Source organism: Melospiza melodia, chromosome 8, assembly GCF_035770615.1.
Source record: "Melospiza melodia melodia isolate bMelMel2 chromosome 8, bMelMel2.pri, whole genome shotgun sequence".
Taxonomy (NCBI): domain Eukaryota; kingdom Metazoa; phylum Chordata; class Aves; order Passeriformes; family Passerellidae; genus Melospiza; species Melospiza melodia.
In genome coordinates, this window is record NC_086201.1 from 2,070,424 (window position 1) to 2,090,198 (window position 19,775).

At 47.3% G+C, this 19,775-nt stretch overlaps 1 protein-coding gene and 1 long non-coding RNA gene across 3 annotated transcripts in view; one reads left to right on the forward strand and one right to left on the reverse strand.

Annotated features, from left to right (window-relative positions):
• Positions 1–1,702, reverse strand: part of EPC2 (enhancer of polycomb homolog 2) — a 38,829-nt gene extending 37,127 nt beyond the window's left edge. The window contains exon 1 of the mRNA XM_063161550.1: positions 1,521–1,702. Coding sequence (XP_063017620.1) covers positions 1,521–1,673 — 153 coding nt within the window. The 5' untranslated portion in view covers positions 1,674–1,702. The remainder of the gene's footprint in view (positions 1–1,520) is intronic.
• On the forward strand, positions 1,450–19,555 carry LOC134421101 (uncharacterized). Of its 2 annotated transcripts, XR_010028524.1 has the most exons (5): positions 1,450–1,592; positions 2,802–2,874; positions 3,412–3,630; positions 6,550–6,611; positions 17,190–19,555. It is a non-coding gene; the product is annotated as an uncharacterized LOC134421101 (long non-coding RNA). The 2 variants fall into 2 exon arrangements; XR_010028523.1 differs by lacking the exon at positions 3,412–3,630.
• The last annotated feature ends 220 nt before the right edge of the window (positions 19,556–19,775 follow it).

The following is a 19,775-nucleotide window of genomic DNA, read 5'->3' on the forward strand; positions in this document are numbered from 1 at the left end:
CCCTCAGCCTCACATGTGCACTGTGTGTGTGTGTGTGTGTACAGCGCTGTGCCCTCAGCCCCACATGTGCACTGTGTGTGTGTGTGTACAGCACCGTGCCCTCAGCCCCACATGTGCACTGTGTGTGTGTGTGTACAGCGCTGTGCCCTCAGCCCCACATGTGCACTGTGTGTGTGTGTACAGCGCCGTGCCCTCAGTCCCACATGTGCACTGTGTGTGTGTGTACAGCGCCGTGCCCTCAGCCCCACATGTGCACTGTGTGTGTGTGTGTGTGTACAGCGCTGTGCTCTCAGCCCCACATGTGCACTGTGTGTGTGTGTGTGTGTACAGCGCTGTGCTCTCAGCCCCACATGTGCACTGTGTGTGTGTGTACAGCGCTGTGCCCTCAGCCTCACATGTGCACTGTGTGTGTGTGTGTGTGTACAGCACTGTGCCCTCAGCCTGACATGTGCACTGTGTGTGTGTGTGTGTACAGCGCTGTGCCCTCAGCCCCACATGTGCACTGTGTGTGTGTGTGTGTGTGTGTGTGTACAGCACCGTGCCCTCAGCCCCACATGTGCACTGTGTGTGTGTGTACAGCGCTGTGCTCTCAGCCCCACATGTGCACGGACTGACAGCGGCCCGAACCGCGACACGGAGCTGCCGCCGGGCTCGGTGACACCCGGCCGGAGGAGAGGGAGAAGGGAGAAGCTGGCCCGGACCCGCTCGTTCCCCGTGGAGCGGCTCAGCACAGCACCCAGCACTCTCACGCCGCCACCACCTCCCCAGCCCGAGCGACTTGACAGCCACTCACTACAGGCTTGGCAGGAGTAGTATCAGCTTTAGTCCACAACGCGCCGAGCACCCCGAGCCGCTCCACCGGGCCGGCATCCCGAGCCCGCTGCAGCAGCCCCGGCATGCCGAACACCCCGCACCGGCACAGCCCGAGCCCGCTCCGGCATCCCCGAGCCGCCGCTCCGGCAGCCCGGCTCCGATACTCTGCACTCCGCCGCTCCGGCACGGCGAGCCGCTATGCGCTCGGACATCCCGAGAGGGCTCCGGCACCCCGAGCTGACAATCCGAGCTGACACCCCGAGCCGGCTCCGGCACGCCGCGCCGCACGCTCCGCCGCTCTGACATCCCGAGCCGCTCCGGCAGCCGGAGCCTGTCCGGCAGCGCGCCCCGCTCCGCCGGGCCGGCGCCGCGCTCCGCCGCTCTGACACCGCGCTCCGCCGCTCCGCCACCGCGCTCCGCCGCTCCGCCACCGCGCTCCGCTCCGCGCCGCCGGCCCGTCCCGTCCCGCCGCGCTCACGCCGAGCCCCCCCCGCTCACCCGCGCCCGGGACGCGCAGCAGAAGATGGCGGACGGCGGCAGGGCCCGCTCGCGGCGCCGGACCGCGGCTTACGCTGCGCCGTTTGCGCAGCGCCCCGAGCGTCCCGCGGCGGAGCGAGCGTAGCGCGCTTGGTGAATACCGGCGGCCGGTTCCCCGTGCGGGGGGTGCCTGTAAACAATGGTGCCCCCCCTGCGCCGCGCTCCCTTACCGATTCTTCCTCCTTCTCCATCCCCGTGGGCATCTGCGGCACGGCCCGGTTGATGGAGACGCAGTCGTTGAGGTCGGGCATGTCCTTGCCGCGGTAGATGGGCAGCGGTTTGGCGGCGTCTAGCGCCCGGGCGCGGAAGGAGAGTTTGCTCATTGTCTCCCCCTCACAATAACACCCCGGGGCCGGGCGGGCGGGGGGGGGGGGGGGGGGGCCTTCAGTGCGGCCTCGCCGCCGCCTCCCAGCCGCTCCCGCGCCGCGCCCGCGCCACCATGGAGGGTCCCGCCGCCCCGGCGCAGCTCCCGGCGGGGCCGCCCGTAGCCCGCAGCGCACGCCCCGCAGCCCTAGATCCGCGCCGGGCTCGCTCGGTCCGCTCCCTGCGCCATGGCAAACATGGCGGACATTAACCACAGCCGCTCGGCCCTCCCGGCAGCCCGCGCGGCGGGAGCGGCGCTGCGCGCGCAGCCGAGGGCGGGAGGCTGAGGGAGCCTCAGGGAGCCTGAGGGGGGCGGCGGGACCGGGCGGGAGCGGAGCCGGAGCGGAGCGCTCCGAGCGTCCCGAGCCGGCCCGCCGTGTCCCCACCGGCTGCCCGCAGTGTCCCTGCAGCGTGCCCGCCGTGTCCCTGCTGTGTCCCCTCCCGGTGCCCACAGTGTGCCTAGGATGCTCACGGTGCACTCACAGTGTGCCTACAGTGTCCCCGCAGTGCCTCCGCGGTGTCCCCGCTGTCTCTCCACAGTGTCCCTGTATTGTCCCCACAGTCTCTTCCCGATGTCTCCCCACTATGGTCCCCACAGTGTCCCACATTGTCCCCACAGTGTCCCCACAGTGTCCCTACTGTGTCCCTCACAGTGTCCCCACAGTGTCCCACATTGTCCCTGCCGTGTCCTCCCTGTATCCCCCAGTGTCCCTACTGTGTCCCACATTGTCCCTACTGTGTCCCCACAGTGTCCCCACTGTGTCCCTCACAGTGACCCACATTGTACCATATTGTCCCTGCCGTGTCCCCACAGTGTCCCCACTGTTTCCCCTACAGTATCCACACCGTGTGTACACAATGTTCCTGTTGTGCCCTCGCAGAATCCTCACAGAGTCTCCAGTATCTCCCCATACTCTCCCCACAGTGTCCCCACTCTCTGGACAAGCCATTGGGTTTGTCTCCTCAGCATGCTGATCAATGTGGGCTTAAAGAGTTCCAGCCATGAAAACATCAGGAGGGTTGACAAAAATCCAACACTTCAGAAACAAACTAATGCCTGTGCAATTTTATTTATTTTTTTTTCCCAGAGCATCACAGAATATTCAGGGTTGGAAGGGACCTCTGGAAACCATCCAGTGCAGCCAGGGTCACCTGGAGCAGGTGGGTTTGGAATGACTGGAGACACCACACTCTCCCTAGGAACCTGTTCCCATCCTCTGCCACCCTCATGAAAAATTCTCCCTCATTCTGCGGTGAACTCCTCATGTTTTAGCTTACTAAACTCCTTCATCACTCTTTCCATCAAAAACAATGTCCTACTACTTGGAACTGAGTAACCCCAAATTCTCACCTTGACAGAGCCTCAGTCCTCTGCCCATCCAGAGCTTCCTGCGTTAGTCTGCAAAACCCTCCATCAAAGACCTTTAGTACCTCAAATATTTCCTCACTTCCATTCAATTTTGACACCCTGAGACCAAGCAGCTGCTTCTCTCACCTCCACCTTAGAGCTCTCACAGGAGTTGTCAGTGTTACCTTCTGAAATAAACTGAAACCCTTACTCAAAACTTCACTTTTTGGATCACTGTGCCAACTCTACCTAATTTCCATTTTTTTAAATTTGAAAAAAACACGTTCAGTCTCTGAATTGCCTTTTATTTTTAGTTAGCTGCTGTTTTTTATTTACATGGTTTTGTATAGCAAATACAACTGCTGTTCGTGACAAACACATGATTTACAAAATGAAGAATAAAGAATTGTGTCAGCTAGAGAGAGAGAGAGAAGGAAGATGAAACAAGCACAGGAATACACAGGAGGGAAACAGAAGCAGCAAGAACATTGTGTTCATCAGCCACAGACACAAATTAGCTTGGGAAAGAGATCTGGAAATTGTATTAACTACTGCTATGAAAGCATCAGGTAAGTGTTCAGTCATGTGAACAAATGAAGCTTTAAAAACATGAGAGAAGGAGCAGAGAACAAAACTGTGATAGACTGCACTTATTTATAATTCCCTTAGAGTATTTTTATTTTGTAAGACAGGCAATTCTTGCCTTGGATTAAATTTAACAGGTAAATATTGAAAATTGGTATGGTTTAGCTTAGGATTTATAACTCATCACCGTTTTAGAAGCAGCCAAAGTTCCCAGACCCCAGAGGGGTTTGGTGCCCCCGAAGGAATTGGGGGTGAGCTGGCATGTCAGGGTGGTTGTGAGCTGGATTTCCCACCTGGATGCCATCAGCTGGCACAGGTGACATCCCTGGGACAGGGACAGGCAGCTCCTCCTCCAGCACTTAAAAGCCACCACGACTTTGCTCCTTCTGCTTCTGCAAGAACCTGGCATTTTACACACTGCTGGAAGACTTTTCCTCCTTTCAGTCAGCACAGCTGAACAATAGATAATAACAACCTTTTCCCTTTGTGTGCATGTTCTGCTCTTTTTCACTACTTAAATTAAAAAAAAAAATACAAAAATGGAACATATTTACCCTCCAGGTGGCTCTTAGTCCTAAACTCATCCCATTATTTTATTTCTACAAGCAATGCAATTTTTTTTTTAAATTATGCCCTGTAGGGTACAGAAGGGGTTTTTTATGTAGTCAAAAAAGCCATTGCACAGAGCTGAACATGGGCAGAACTAAAGTTTCAGCTTGCATTAGTTTAGCTTTAAGCCACAACCATCCATCTTTTAGGCACATAATCTGATCTCTTCCACTTGTAAAATATTATAGGCTTTCTGAAGAATTGCAGCTGTAAGAAAATTAGGGGCTGTAACTCACCTGTAGATAAAATAATTTACTTTTCATGCACAAATCAAGGAAACAATGTCTCAAACAAAATTTATTTGTTCAATACCTGAATTCTGACTCATCTTCATAGAGATAATGGAATCGAATATGCACATTTGAGCAGTGGATTGACCAAAAATCCTCAAATTTAATTTAAATTTAGAAATGTCAGAGCTGTATAGGCTTGGGGGCTTTATCACATCCTTGCTTTTGCTTCTGCTTCTCCATAGTGACGTTGAACACAAGGAATCCTTGTTCTCACCGTAGCTGCCCAAAGCCTGGCACGTTTCTGCAGATTCTTGCAGATTTATCCTGTTTATTTGTTGGTTTGTGGGGTTTTTTTTCCCCTAATACTTCATATTTTGATGCATTAATCTTTTCCAAGCAAAAGCATCACTTTTGGATGATTATGTCAGTATATTATTGCAACATAATCCAGTAGGAGCATGTACTACTTCTTTACTCTGTTACCTTTTAAGTACAACAAGCATTAAATAAATTAAAAGCTCAAAGAGTGCAGAAACAGATTCCAGAATTGATAATGGCCTCTGCCAAGGCACACTGCTGGGTGTCCAAAACCTTCACTCAAGGTGTTAAAAGAGAACTGGAATTTTTAAGGTGTTCTGTAAATGCACACAAATAATCAGGATGTGAGGTGTACAAAGATTCATCTCCTGCAATGTGCAGGCTCAGGAGGTGCAAGCAGGAAAGCCATGCTGACAATCCACCAAATATTTGTAAATCCCAGATTCCAGCTCCTTACAGAGGGGTTTGATCTCATGTTTAAGCAAATCCTGACTGGAAGGAAGGCTGGAATTAGCCAGGAGCTGGCTTAGTAACTCCAGCACAAGGGAAAGTGCCGAGCTTTCCAGGAGATCCATGAATGGACGAGGGGAGGCTTTTTAAAGGTTATGAAGTCCTTCTTTCTCCCTGTGTCTGAGAACTCTGATTGAAGTGAAAGGAACCTCTGTCCTCTTCATTTCAAAGGGGGTTTTGTCAGGAAAAAAGAGCTTGATCAAAGTGGCCAGCAAGCATGCTTAGTGCCTAATGCTCAGAGTTAATGTATCATTCCCAACCATTTCTATTTCCAATTATTCCAAGGGTTTAGGGAAGTGGCAGCCTGTGCGTTTTCCCCTCGAAGGTCACCCAAACCTATCAGCCAGACCCTGAAATCCAGTATAGAATAGCTTCCTGGGAGATTTAAAGCTCTGAATGAAAATTATAAAAGTTGAAAACGGAGTTAAAATCTCAAGCCCGACGCCAAATAAAACGAAATAAAAGGGCAGCTATGAAAATTGCAGATTCCCTAAATTACAGCAGGAAGGGACAGTGATGAAAAGCAGCAGGAAGCTCCTGATTTGAGAGATTTGTATCAAAACTATTTGTGTCAAGAAATGGGTTTAAAATGACAGGGAATTGTGCTTTGTGTGTGGAGGTTACCACAGGCGTCGGGAGCTCTCTAAAGGAACCTGCTGCAGCTGTTTCCTGTGCTCTAAAATCTTGGATTCTGACTCAAAAGATAAATCTACTCTTGACTGGGCTCTTTGACAGCCCAATTCAACAAGTGAGTTACCAGATATGAAACCAGAGGAATTTGGGGTGGAATTCTCAAGTCAAACCATTGGGCACCTGCAGGAGTGCAGCTCAAACCCCCAGAAATGTGGGTTTTACCACCAGGAAAAAGGTAACTTTACAAAGCAGGGACCAGTGAAGAAAATAATGATTATGAATGGAACTAGAAAAATATTGTTAAAATCAGTACCTAATAAAGATGGTATTTATTCCCTTTAACTTTGGAAAATAAGAGTAGAAAGGTTTACTCAATTGTTACTTAGAAAAACATAGCAGAGAAAAATCATGAAAACCAAGTTTACAAATGTATGCAAATTTATCCCAAAATCTCCCACCTCAGAAGGCAAACACAAGATAATTCTTTTTTATTTTTTATAAATCAGTGCATTTTGAGGAGCTGGGAGCTCCCCAGCTTGTATCAAAAAATTACAGGAACCTCCATCCATGGAGCATTGAAAACTTTTCATTTTTATTCAGATTTCAGAAGCCAGAGTGAAGGACTTGCCATAAAGAGGACTCTGGAAAACTCTGTGCCAGAGGTAAGAGATGCTCCCTTTCCTCCTCAGAGCTCTGTAGTTCTGGATTTCTGCACAAGGGTAGGAGTGGGGCTGCTTTCTAAAAATTAGTTTTCAAACAACTGGAAAATAATAAAATCACAGAATCCCAGAATGGTTTGGGTTGGAAGGGACCTTAAAGGTCATCTCATTCCATGGGCTGGAACCCCTTCCACCAGATAAAAACAAGAAATTAGGAAATACACCAAGGGTACTTTTCATAAAAATAAAACCCACCTCAAAGCTCACCTACAAAACCCCCCCTGACAATTGCTGTCTTCTGGATTAATGGCCTGGATTTAACAATTTTTCTTCCTGATTCACAATGGCAACATTTTCCCTGCCCACCTTGCTCTGAGGTTGGTGTCACTGCTTTGTGCTGATCTGCAGTGGCAGTGTGATATGAATGAAGTGGAAAGTTTGAGAAAACCCTGCAAACCCCAAAGTTCTCCCCAGCTGGGGTAGAACCACGGTGAGAACCATTTCCTGCTGTGCAGAAACAACCCAGGTCTCACTCCTGGGAACAATTCTTGGTGCCAATGGGAGTCAGGGGACGTTTCCCTCAAAAGGAAGATTTTACTTTTATCTGACTGGTGTGCAAATCACAGGGAAGCTTCTTGTCACTGGTGTGGGATCAGTGTCCCCTCTGCTCTGGACTTCCCCCATTTCCTGCAAAATGGGGCTGAGAGCCTCCACAGCAAAACCAGAATCTCTCACAGCGTTGCTGGGCATCAGGAAACACAAATATTTGCTGGGCTGCAAGAGGAGTCAAAAGGAAAATGAAAGTGTTTTGTAGGCAGTGGAGGAATGGAGACAATGTTTGCAGTGCTCTGTGCACACATTTGTAATAACAAAAGGAAGTTTGGAGCTGTGTCCTGGGGAGTTATGCAACCAACATGCAGATTTAAAGATGTATTCAAGCTTCACTTTGCTGTACTTCCTTGTCAAAGGGTTTTTTTTTTTAAGAAAATAGCATTAAAAAAAGCACATTTAGTGTGCAGACAGCAGTCACAGCAAAGCTGATGCAGCATTCCCACTTGCACTTTCATTCAGTGGGATCTGCTGCTCCCAGGTCTCCATAAACACACAAAATGCTCTGAGTCTCACCTTCACAGCAGCTCCTGCTTCCTCTGGGAGCCCTGCTCCAGCCCAGGAATTCCTTCTCAAATAAAGGAAAGAGGGGTCAGCTTTGCCCCTTGGCACATCCAGCTCCTTCACTCCTGTGCTTTTGGTGAAAACCTCGCTGGAAGGGGCAGCAGTGAGTTTGTTTTGGAAAGCTGGAAAAGGGCTTTGAGCTTGGAAGCCACTCCTGGAGTGGCAGGACACAGGGAATGGCTTCCCACTGCCAGAGGGCAGGGATGGGGATGTGGAGAAGGAATTGTTCCCTGTGAGGGTGGGGGAGGGCCTGGCACACTGCCCAGGGAAGCTGTGGCTGCTCCTGGATCCCTGAACTGTGTGTTCCTTGTGTCCCAGAGCAAGACCTGCTCATAAAATTCCTCTGAACTTCCCTAAGAAAGAAAGGAAGGAAAGAGGGAGAAGTGGGAACTGAATTGTGGCCATGGGGTAGAGCAGACAGGGCAAAGAGGGGGCACTGGTGAAAGTGAGGAATGGAGATTCCTTTAAATCAGTTCTGCCATGTGAGCCTTGGAGGACTGAAAGTGAAAATCATGGGTTACTCAAGGTAGTGACAGGGTGGGAGGACAAAATTTTCAGCTGTGCCAGGGAAGGTTTTAGCTGACATGAGGAGGAATTTCTTCACAAAAAGGGTGTTGGACAGTGGAGTGGGCTGCCCAGAGAGGTCTGGAGTCCCCCATCCTGCAGGTGTTAAGGAATGACTGGATGTGACATTTTACAAGGTGGTGATCAGTCAGTCGCAGGTTGGACTCAATGATCTCAGAAGTCTTTTCTAATCAAATTGATTGTGTGGTTCTGGAGTATTGGTGGAATATTTGTGGCTCTCAGGGCACAGCAAGCACCCAGCCTGCAGAAGGCCAGGTCCTTGGGAAGGGCAGGATTTATGGGACAGCCAATGCAGAGAAGAGCAGGAGCAGCTGGAACTTCAAGGAGATCTGAAGAGGTTCCCAAACCATGTGGGACCATTTCTGTGGAACCTCACAGACTTCCCAGAGGAAAATCAGGAAATGTCACAGGTGTGGTGGGAATTTTTAACCCTGAAATCCTAAATAATCCTGTGAGATTACAAAAGAGGACATTGGTGCTTCTGGCTACTCCAGGTATAGGAAAAAATCTTCCAAGACAAAAGAATGGCTGGGTTTGGTAATGTTTCTGCAGGTACCTGAGTTGTTGTCACCAATTAATCATTCTTGGAAACAAAGGAGGAATAAAGGAGTGGGAAAATAATGCCATTATATAATAGGAAAATTGCATCAGAGTTTCATTCTTCAATTGAAAAAAAAGCCAGTTCAATAGGTAGGTTATCAAGGCTCCCAAATTAATCCATTCCCCTCTTCCCCCAAGTATTTGGTGGTTGGTTGTTAATTAATTTCTTTGCACAATCTCTGGATTTTAAACACACAGGTATTTTGTGAGCTTTTCCTGAAGTCACAGGTTAATCCTTTTGAGGAAAATATCCATAAAGCTGCGAGGAGCTGTATCCCAACCTGCCTGCCTCATCCAAACTCCACTTGCAAGGGACCAAGCAGTCAGTGACCTCACATCACCTGGGTCACATGAAAACATTGCAGCTTGGGGAGCTGTGGTTGCATGCCCAGCTTTCCTTTTCCTTTTCACTTTTTCCTTTTCCTTTTTCCTTTTTCCTTTTCCTTTTCCTTTTCCTTTTCCTTTTCCTTTTCCCTTTTCCTTTTCTTTTCCTTTTCCTTTTCCTTTTCCTTTTCCTTTTCCTTTTCCTTTTCCTTTTCCTTTTCCTTTTCCTTCTCCTTTTCCTTCTCTCCTTCTCCTTCTCTCTTCTCCTTTTCCTTTTCCTTTTCCTTTTCCTTTTCCTTTTCCTTTTCCTTTCCCACTGGCACCTCTTTAATAACAAGCTTGTGTTCTGCTCCATCAGCAGCTGCAGGGGGAGCAGGCTCTCCCTGGGACAGGACAGCCACCAACAAGGCTCACCGTGGAGCTGGGAGTTCCTGAGGAGCAGCTCAGGACAGGGACAGGGACAGCCCCAACAAGGCTCCCCATGGAGCTGGGAATGCCTGAGGAGCAGCTCTCAGCTCTCAGCTCTCAGCTCTCAGCTCTCAGCTCTCAGCTCTCAGTTCTGTGGGAGAGCCTTGGTGGTGGTTTGAGCAGCACCTCTGGAGCTTTTCCATCTCAGCTGGGATGGGAGGGAGCCCTGGGCTGATGGAGCATCAGGGAAGTGCAGGATCACTTTGCCCACGGGTCCTGCTGTGGTCTGGCTTGCAGTTTGCCAAATTGCAACTTGCCAACCCTCATTTCACGTTTGGCCTATTCCACAGACACATCATCATTCAGAGCATGCTTGGAATATATTAAATTCCTTTTGTTTTTGTCTTTTAGCCATACCTGTAACGTGTCAGTGCTTCCAGGGCTCATTTCACATGAGGCAGGGGAGGGAGCTGGAGCTAATGGATGCATCCAAACCCTGTTTCCATCTGCCATAATTTATTACAATCTATAATTTATTATAACCATCCACCACCCTCAGTTCCTGCTCTTCCTTTAAATATAACTTCACAACTTTTATTTTCTGCCATTTTTTGGGGAAGTGTTTTATTTATGTTGTCTATTTTGTGTTTAGATTTTAAATTATAATTCAGTAAATTCCCCTTCTCTCATTCAGGGAAAAATGGCCCTGTTAATGTAAAGGGCCATATGGTGTCAGTTTTAAAAAGATTCAGTGCAAATTTGACATTGGCATAGGGATCATGCAATGTAAAAAAATCTTTGGGAAAGGTCAAGCTGGTGTCAGCAGTGCAGAGCAGAGGCTGTGGTGACACTGAGCCCCTGTGGGTGGTGGTGGCATCACTACATCCAGGGGGTGTTTGCTACTCCAAAGCCTCCCAGAAGCCAATATTTAAAATTAATTTATAAATAGACTTTAGAAAACAAGTTTAATTTTCATGTATATCTAACAATCCCTTTAGATCTGTTGCTGACAACATAAATTCATGTTTTAACTCAGAATTAACAGAATTTTTCATTCTCTAGTTTTGCTTTGACAAGTTTGCAATATAAATCCTATCTATATAAATCTTATGGGCAAACTTTCCTGAATGTATTTTAAAAGTATCTTATTAAGCAAGTGCTTAATTCGAGCATGACATGTGATTTGCCAAACAAACTTATGACTAAGGCAACACAGAGTGAGTTCAGTAGGACCAAAATTTGCTCCAGTGTGATTCATCAATGAGTAAGAGTGATGTTATCTGGAGTTTTAATCTAAGCATAGATTTGAATAATGACCTGAATTTTTTGGAAGAGCAGCTAGCTAAGCAAGAAAAAGGGGGGAAAAATCTGTAAAGAATTCTGGGCTTGATATCACCACCTATTTTCAGCTGTATGAGTCAGTGAGCCATCACATGGATTTTGCACAGAAATATCAAAGCAAATCCCACTTCAAACCCACACCACTTCCCAATATATCCCCTCACTCATCGATCCCAGCAAAGCAGGAGCGTCTGTTTGTCTGAATAAAGGAGAGCAGGGCTCCAGGAACAATGAACTTTCTCAAAACAAAACCTTGAATTTCTCTGAAACTCCTGCCAGGCTGATTTACCAAGGAGAAGCAGGCAGGCCAAAAGTGCCGCTTGCTGAGCTCCATCAGCAGAGCCTTTCCAGCTGTTGTTGCAGAGACCCAGGGCAGGGAAATTGGTTTTGCAAAATTGCAAAAAAAAAAAATTGTCTAAGCTGACAGAGATGGCAATGTGTGCAAATATTCTTTAATAACAATGATTGAGAGAGCTGCAGCTGCCATGCAGGACGTGAAATCTGACACATTTCTTCAATATGAGGAGCTTATTGGGATATAAATGTGAGCAGCCTCTGGATCCCAGGGGAGGAACATCATTTGCAGGGGTTCATATTGAGAGACATGAGGGCAATTATTTGCTCCAAGAAAACATAACTCAGTCTCTTACAGAAGAGTTCTGCTAAGCCCCATCCTAGCAGAACATGAAGCTTTGACAGGCTTTCATTTTTTTCCAGAATGTTCTGCAATGTTTTGCAAGTTTGCTGCCAGATGTGAGGTCCTCTGGAAATTAAAAGAGGGATTTAGGCAATATTTTAATGTGATATTCAGAACTGCAACACTGGCACGCCAGAAGATGAGAAAATCAGAGTTCTGTACTTTTATTTCTTTTATTGGCCAGAAAATCCTCTGTGGGTTTGTAAATCCTGCCACCTTAGGACATCCTGCACGTCTCCAGTAGTTTATAATACCCTATAGCTGAAGATTGTTAGGATTCCCACTATAAAGAGGGTTTAGCTGTGAATTAACAAGCAAACAAAGAGGAGGAATGGAAAATGACACTGGGTCATCTCATTAGCTGGCAAGGTGGGGATCAGCCACAGGTTGGGCTCAGCCTTGGAGGTCTCCTGCAGCCTCAGTGATCCTGGGATTCTGTGATTCTTCCTTGCACAAGTGGAGTGTGATCTTTGCTGGGAGTTCCTCAGTGCCAGATGGACCAGATCGGTGTGTTTATGAGATGTTCAAGCACAATTAGGAGAAATTCCTGCTTTAGGGGAAGCAGGGCAGGAAAGCTCCTGTTGGGATGGCAGAGGGGGACCTTAAATCCCATCCCAGTCCCCACCATGGGGACACCTTCCATGATCCCAGGTGGCTCCAAGCCCTGTCCAGCCTGGCCTGGGACACTTCAGGGATCCAGGGCACAGCTCTCTGAGCCATGGATCACGGTGCTGTGGAAAAGATGCTTTCAGAGCCCTCAGGAGATGGGAAATGTGAGGAAATGGATGTACCACGTTATTCCATCCCCCACAGGTTGTTCAGCTGGAGCTGCTGTTTGCAGTTCTGCCTGCAAATCCATTTCTCTAACTTCCATGGCAAAGTCTAAATCCATTTCTCTAACTTCCATGGCAAAGTCCCACCCTCAGTGAGGCACATTCCTCACCTGGAATGGCACAGGGAAGTCAATCCCCATCCAGCCATTCCTCCATCAGGGCACAAACCTTATGTGCCTTCTTGTACAGCAACGTTCATTTTACCTTCCTTCCTTTTAGATCAATATTTTTTATTCTGGAATCTAGTTGCCACATACTAATTCTAGCTCTTAATATAAATGTTGTGAACCAAAATCAAATCTGATTGACTGGGAACAACCACAGACATCTACACACTTCAGTGGATTCCAACAGGAGCACGAGCTCCAGGTATGGCTCAGATGGTGAAAGGGATTTAGGAGAGGAACAGGCACGTCCTGCTGAGATACTGAGAGGTGAAATCCTGCTCCTCAAACTCCAGGGGTGACAAATCCCCCAGTCTGGCTGCCCAAATGAGCAATGATTGCAGGAAAAATCACAGGGAGAGGAGAGGAGAGGAGAGGAGAGGAGAGGAGAGGAGAGGAGAGGAGAGGAGAGGAGAGGAGAGGAGAGGAGAGGAGAGGAGAGGAGAGGAGAGGAGAGGAGAGGAGAGGAGAGGAGAGGAGAGGAGAGGAGAGGAGAGGAGAGGAGAGGAGAGGAGAGGAGAGGAGAGGAGAGGAGAGGAGAGGAGAGGAGAGGAAAGGAGAGGGAGAATGCCTGGCCTGTTCCAAGGAGAGGGAAGTGGTTGCTGGTTGGAGAGGCAGCACTGCTCACACATCAGAGGGAGAGGCTGAACAGCCCCCAGAGCAGATGAAAACAAAGCTGAGGTTGGAAATCAGGAGACAATTGCTGCTGTGGGGTGACATCCCAATCAGAACAACAGGAGGAGAAACTCAAATATGCTCTGATGGAGCTAAAATCTTCCAAGGATATTCATGCTCTGCTGAGGCTTCCCCACAGCAGAGCCTTTGCAGCACTATTTTGGGGCTGGAATTTTTGGGGTTGAAGCAAAACATTTTGGCCTCAGTGATGCAGAAAACAAACAAGGTTTCCTCTGGCACCTGGGAGCCAGAGCTGTGGAGCGATTGGGAAAAGCAGAGCAGTGAGATTGAGGGGAGAAATAAATTTCCAAATGTCTTTGGAAGGCTTTGCGGAATGGCAATCCAATTTTCACGGAGCATTGAAGCCCTGACCCAGACGTGTGAGCAGGGAAGTGTGGCAAGAGTGCTCGCCAGGGTGGGTGGGAGCAGGGTAAATTTAGCTGGGTTTGTTTGAGATCAGACTGTGCTTCTCACACTCTGCTGAGGAGATGCTCCAGAAAAGCTTCCAAACACCCCCGTGTTTCTGAACTCTCCCAGAAGTTGAATAGGTGCAATTGTCTGCAGGGCTGGAGGAAGAGTGCTCTCAGATTTTCCAACAAAAAACAGATCGTGCAACTGGAGTTAAAAGCAGCAATTTCTGAGCCAAGCAAGCTTTCAGCTCTGTTATTTACCTGATTTGAGGGGTCTTGATGCCCTTTCAGCAGCACCACCAGCAGCTGATTGAAAACAACCTTGCTCTTTAAACTTTCTTTTTCTCAGAAGCAGAAACTTTGAACCACTTTACTCTTTCTTTGGGTCCAGAAACATGTAGAAGGGAACATGACTTCTGATCAGCTGTGCCTTACCAGGGCTTGGTTTTATTGAAGAAAAAAGTAGAAATAAATTTCTTTGAGGATTAAGAGTTAGAAATTAGGAAGTCGCTAACTGAGGGAAATTTTTAAGAAGTCTCATTCATCTTTTAAGGATCATTAAAAAGACCATGAACCACTCCATGAACCACTCCTGGACATGATAACTAAAGGCCATGTAATCAGTTACAGCTCTGTAACCCATCATCACCACATTTGGGAAAACACTGATTTTGTTCATTCAGAGCAGCTGAAAAGCTGCACTCAGGGAGCCTCCTCTGATGTCTGGGAGGAAGGGATAACCAAATTCCTGTCAGTGGGAACTGGTGGGGCTGAAGGAAGGGAGCACAAAACCCATCTTTTTCCTTTTTCCTTTTTCCTTTTCCTTTTTCCTTTTTCCTTTCCTTTCCTTTCCTTTCCTTTCCTTTCCTTTCCTTTCCTTTCCTTTCCTTTCCTTTTCCTTTCCTTTCCTTCCTTTCCTTTCCTTTCCTTTCCTTTCCTTTCCTTTCCTTTCCTTTCCTTTCCTTTCCTTTCCTTTCCTTTCCTTTCCTTTCCTTTCCTTTCCTTTCCTTTCCTTTCCCCTGCTTGGCCTGGCCAGCTCACACTGAGGACTCTCCTGGCTCTGACCAACTCCTGGAACAGGGATTTGCTCTTCAGAAAACACTGACTTCTCTGAGATGTTCATCTCCTATAAGTTTTAGATCCAAATCAATAACCTATTCCACTTTCATTCAGTAAATAATTGTGCTCATTTTGCTGCAGCACCAATGATCCTCAGGCCACCTTCCCTCACTCTTGCTGTTTAATCCATGATTTCATGAGGCACTGAAGTCATCCTTATCAGGCAGTTAATAAGAGGATCCCTGTCCAATAGCTAATGTCAACATCTTCCTCTGGAAGCTAATTAATGGAAGTGCAGCAGTCCCATCCTTTGGAATGTGGCTCAGTTCAAAGCTCTGCCTAACAAAGAACAAGAAATCATCACAAAACATGCAGAGGTGCTTTGGGCTTTGTTAGGAAATGTCCTTTGTCCTTTGGATATTTAGGAATTGCTTAATATTAAATTATCTTTTAACAACTGCAACTCTTTCAGCCTCAGGGCTGGAAGGTGTTTTTAACCTCCCACAGTGTTGCACAGAGAGGTTTTCACAAGGCTGAGGCCTGACCAGGTGATGGGAACGCTCCTGCCACGGCAGGGACATTTCCACTGTCCCAGGTGCTCCAGCCCTGCCCAGCCTGGCCTTGGGCACTGCCAGGGATGCAGGGCAGCCCAGCTGCTCTGGGCACCTGTGCCAGCCCTGCCCACCCTGCCAGGCAGGAATTCCTTCCCAAAATCCCATCCCTGCCTCAGTTTGGAGCCATTCCCTGCTGGTGTGACACAGGCACAGCACACACGGCTCACTTCGGGCACAGCCCCGATAACATCTTGTTGCACACATTCCGTAATTAATTTTAATTTACTTAATTAAGAATTGAGTCTTTGGGGAAGGAAGATGAAAAAGTTCCTTCATAAACTGACAATGGGCAATTGTTGCCAGCTCCTTATCCTGGAGGCAGGGGGATAATGGGAGCTATAGAAATCCTTGGGCAGATTGATGATATGGATGTGATAGGAATCCCCCGGCGCTGCACAGTGATGGCACCATCCTCACTCTTCCTCACCATTCCCCCTCTTCCCCAGCAATTCAACTCGGGTTGAGCACACAGAAAAATTAAAATTTCTCAGCAAAAGCTGATTTTCATTTGAAGACTCACAGCCTGGGATGTTACAGAAGTGGGCATGGATTTAACCTTGCCAGTAAAATCAACCAACATTAAATCAGAGGATGACAGAAAGTGAGGAATGATGTTAATAAAATTTGAGCGTGGAAATTCCCAATACTTTCCCCCGGCATCCATAAAAATAAAATGATACAAAAGAAATCTGACAGATGTAGCATCATATGGAGTTGCTTAATGGCAACGCTCAGCCTTGCAAAAAAAAGATTTACAGCACAGCCACTACTAAAAGTTGACATTTGCATTGAATAATTCATCATTTGCTGCTTGCTGGGCTTTGTTGCCTTTCTTTTATTCCTCAGTGATACCAGCTCTGCTCTCAGCAAAGCCAATCAGTTCCAGCAGATGCAGATATTTTGTTGTTACTCCCAAAGCTTGACTCTCCTTTTAGCTAAACCTGACTTAAATCTGCCCTGGCCAGGACTCCCTGCCTGTCCCAGATTTGATTTGCACCATTACCAGGCTCCAGCCTAATTCCCCCACAAGCATCCCAAGCATTTTAACAAGGATCACATGTGCCCTGGACATGTGTTTCCATGCCTCACATCAGCACAAACTCCTTCCATCTCCCCCTTGGGATGGATGCAGCTGAGGATGCTCCTGATCCGAGGGTAAAAGGTGTTGGGAGCACACCTGGACCCCACATCTGGACAGAAACTTGGTGAGGTGGCTGCAAAACCAGGAATTTATGGGCAATTCCATAAAAGCCATTGTCCCCTTGCTGATTTTAGGGTGGCAAAAACCACATTTATATTTCTCCAAAATTTTAAAATATATTTTAAAAAATTATAGTGCATTTATTGATTTACTGTCTAACAATTTGCTATCTATTTTTTATTGTTGTCACAACCAACTTGGAAATGACAAAGGTTTATTCCTTCCCAACACCCCATTTGTTATCTCCTGTTTGTTGTTTTGATTAATGAAATTCTTAAGGCCAAGTCTGGGAACTACAGATTCTCCTTTTGATCCCAATTAAACAAATGTGGGAAAGGAAAAGGAAAAGGAAAAGGAAAAGGAAGGAAAGGGAAGGAGTTTTTTATTTTTCAGATGTAACTCTTCCCTTTTTCCTTGGAAGCAGAAAGCTCAATCACATGACTAAGAAAAGATAATGATAACCCCCAAAACGTTGTTATGACTTTTTCTCTCTATAGAGAAAAACCATTGAGAGAAGCAAGAACTTATTTTCCTGGAAGTGGAAATGAGCTGTGTTTCTGCTGGGAGTTCAGAATTGCTTCTCCTTCAAAAAGGCCTCAAATGGTTGTGGTTTGATGAGACAGAAGCTTCTGCAGTGGCATGAAGGGAATGTCTGTTCTGCTCCTGTTTGGTGCCTGGGAAGTTGGTTCCTCTCAGCACAGACCCTGCAGCCCCTCTGCCACCTGCTGGGGGTCCAAGTGAAGCAGAAACCAGCTGGGCAGGAATTCTGTGGTTTTGTCACCCCAAGAATTGATCCCTCAGATATTCAGGGAATTATCAGTGAAGGATTTACCACTTACCTGCACCATGGATGTGGGGGTGGCTGGAAAAGCCTTTGCTGTCCATCCCATCTGTACCTGGTCACCATCCCACAGCTCAGCCCAGCATCGCTCACTGGGATCAGCTCCTGCCTGAATTTGGAACTCCTCACCCTGTGCCAGTGCTTCCCTGGGACCTCTCCCAGCAATTCCTCAGGATGCTCCTGCTCTTCCTTCCCTGCTTCATCCAGTGTCAGTCAAAACCCTTCCCACTTCCCAGATCTTTCCCAAAGCAGGAATTTCCAGACAGTGCTGCTCTAAATATAATTTTTTTTCCAGTTGTAAATCCTACCCCTTATCTCCCTTTGGGATGACACTCAATTACAAACCAACCCTTATCTCACAGCAGGTAAAAACGTGGAGATGGAATCTCTCCAGGATCTTCTTTCACATGGGGGATTCCAAATCAAATCTTGGATTTTTTAATTATATTTTTTTTTAACAGAACAACAAAAAACTGCTTTTAAGTGTTCACAGCCAAGACCTGGCAGAGGGAAATGAGGGCTCTGAGCTCCCAGTGCTTTATACAACACAAAGTGTCAGCATTCCAGGCTGAAGGAGAGGCTGTAATGCAGGATCACACCAGGCTGGTGGGAATTTTGGGAGCTGTCCAGGCATTTATGGCATCACCAGCAGTATCTGAGGAGACACAAGAGCATGGAATTGCTCTTCATCCTTGGGAGCACGAGGATAACCAGACACCAGGAGCAGGGCAGGAGTGCTTGGTGGGGTGTCTGTGGCCTTGGAAGTCCCTGCAGCTCCCAGGATCGTGGCCTGGGGATAGAACAATTTATTTTTGTAGGATTTTTTTTGGTTTTTAGCCTCCAAGTGTTTTCCAAGGTTTTAGCCTCCAAGTTGTATCCCAGTGTGAACGGTGAGTACTGAACTGAAGGAATGTTTGATGTTTGGATTGCTGGAACCTCCTGCTTGGAGCTCTGGGTGTTTTGGGGCAATCCTGGCCCCTGGAGGTGCAGCTGCTGGCTCAGAGGGGTGGGATGGGGAGGATGGGAATGCCTGGGATGGGATCCTGGCTGCTGCGAGCAGGAGCCTCCTCCAGCTCCCCAAACTTACCCGTGGGACGCGGCGCCGACGCCTTCCAGGAGCACACAGACCACGGGCAGGCAGTGGGAGCTGCAGCCTGAGCTGGGAATTGCCTTGGCTCTCATGGATTTAACTCACCCTCACAGCTGTGGGCTGCATTTAATTCCACAGCGGTGCCCGGGGCCCCGTTTAAGAGCGGGCATCCCATCGTGGCACCGAGCAATCCGTCGGAAGACAAAGTCCCTGCCCCGAAGAGAACAGCACAGGAACTGTTTTTTCTGGTGATTTAATCATAATATTGACAACTTTATCAAAAATTACAAAACTGATATTAAAAAAATTCTCTAATTCTTAGTAAGACTAGAATGGGTTTTTTTAAAAAATAGAAAAGCACTTTTATGCTACGGCTCTTCTGGAATTCTCACATTACAACCCTACATAGCAAAATACAAACTGTAGCTAAGAAAGGTAATTCAGTCCTAAGGTAATTCAGTCCACCACGAGCCCTCTAATATCTCTAGACCATCAAACTCAGGGACTCCAAAAGGATTTCACATGACTTATAAACCTTCTGCAAAGATGATTTCGGAAAGACCTTGGAATTTGAAGTTTCTCTTAACCCCTAAAACCTTAGACTGTGAGGATAACAGACCTGGGACATCAGAGGTGGGGTGGGTTGTTTTTTTTTTCTTTTTTTAAAATTATTTTTAAACTATGTGGATTTTTTTTTGTTTGCAGCTGATACCAGCCAGGAAGTTGAAAATACGAAGGAAATCCATCGAAAGAAATGAAAATATTTTTGTTTCGTTTCGTTTCTGGCGTTCACACAACGCACCATAATAGAAAGAGGAATATTTCCTTTAATTTGAATGTCATCTGAATGACTCAACCACATTGTCACCCACTTAAGCAAAAGAAAGCATAATAAATAAATAAATAAATAGACAAGAATATGCAACACTTTACATCCTCAAGGAATCACGGCGTTCCCTAAATCTACCGAGGTCCTGATCGGCGTCGTGGGCTCGCTGTACTCAGCCACTTTCGGGTGATTGTGCCATGGTAATGACAAATCCAGTGGTGTTCCACTTTCCACAATGGAGTATTATTTTTTTTGTGTGTTTTTTATTCCTTTTTTTTTTTTCTCCACCTTTTAAATATAGGAATTCTCTCTTAAATTAGAAA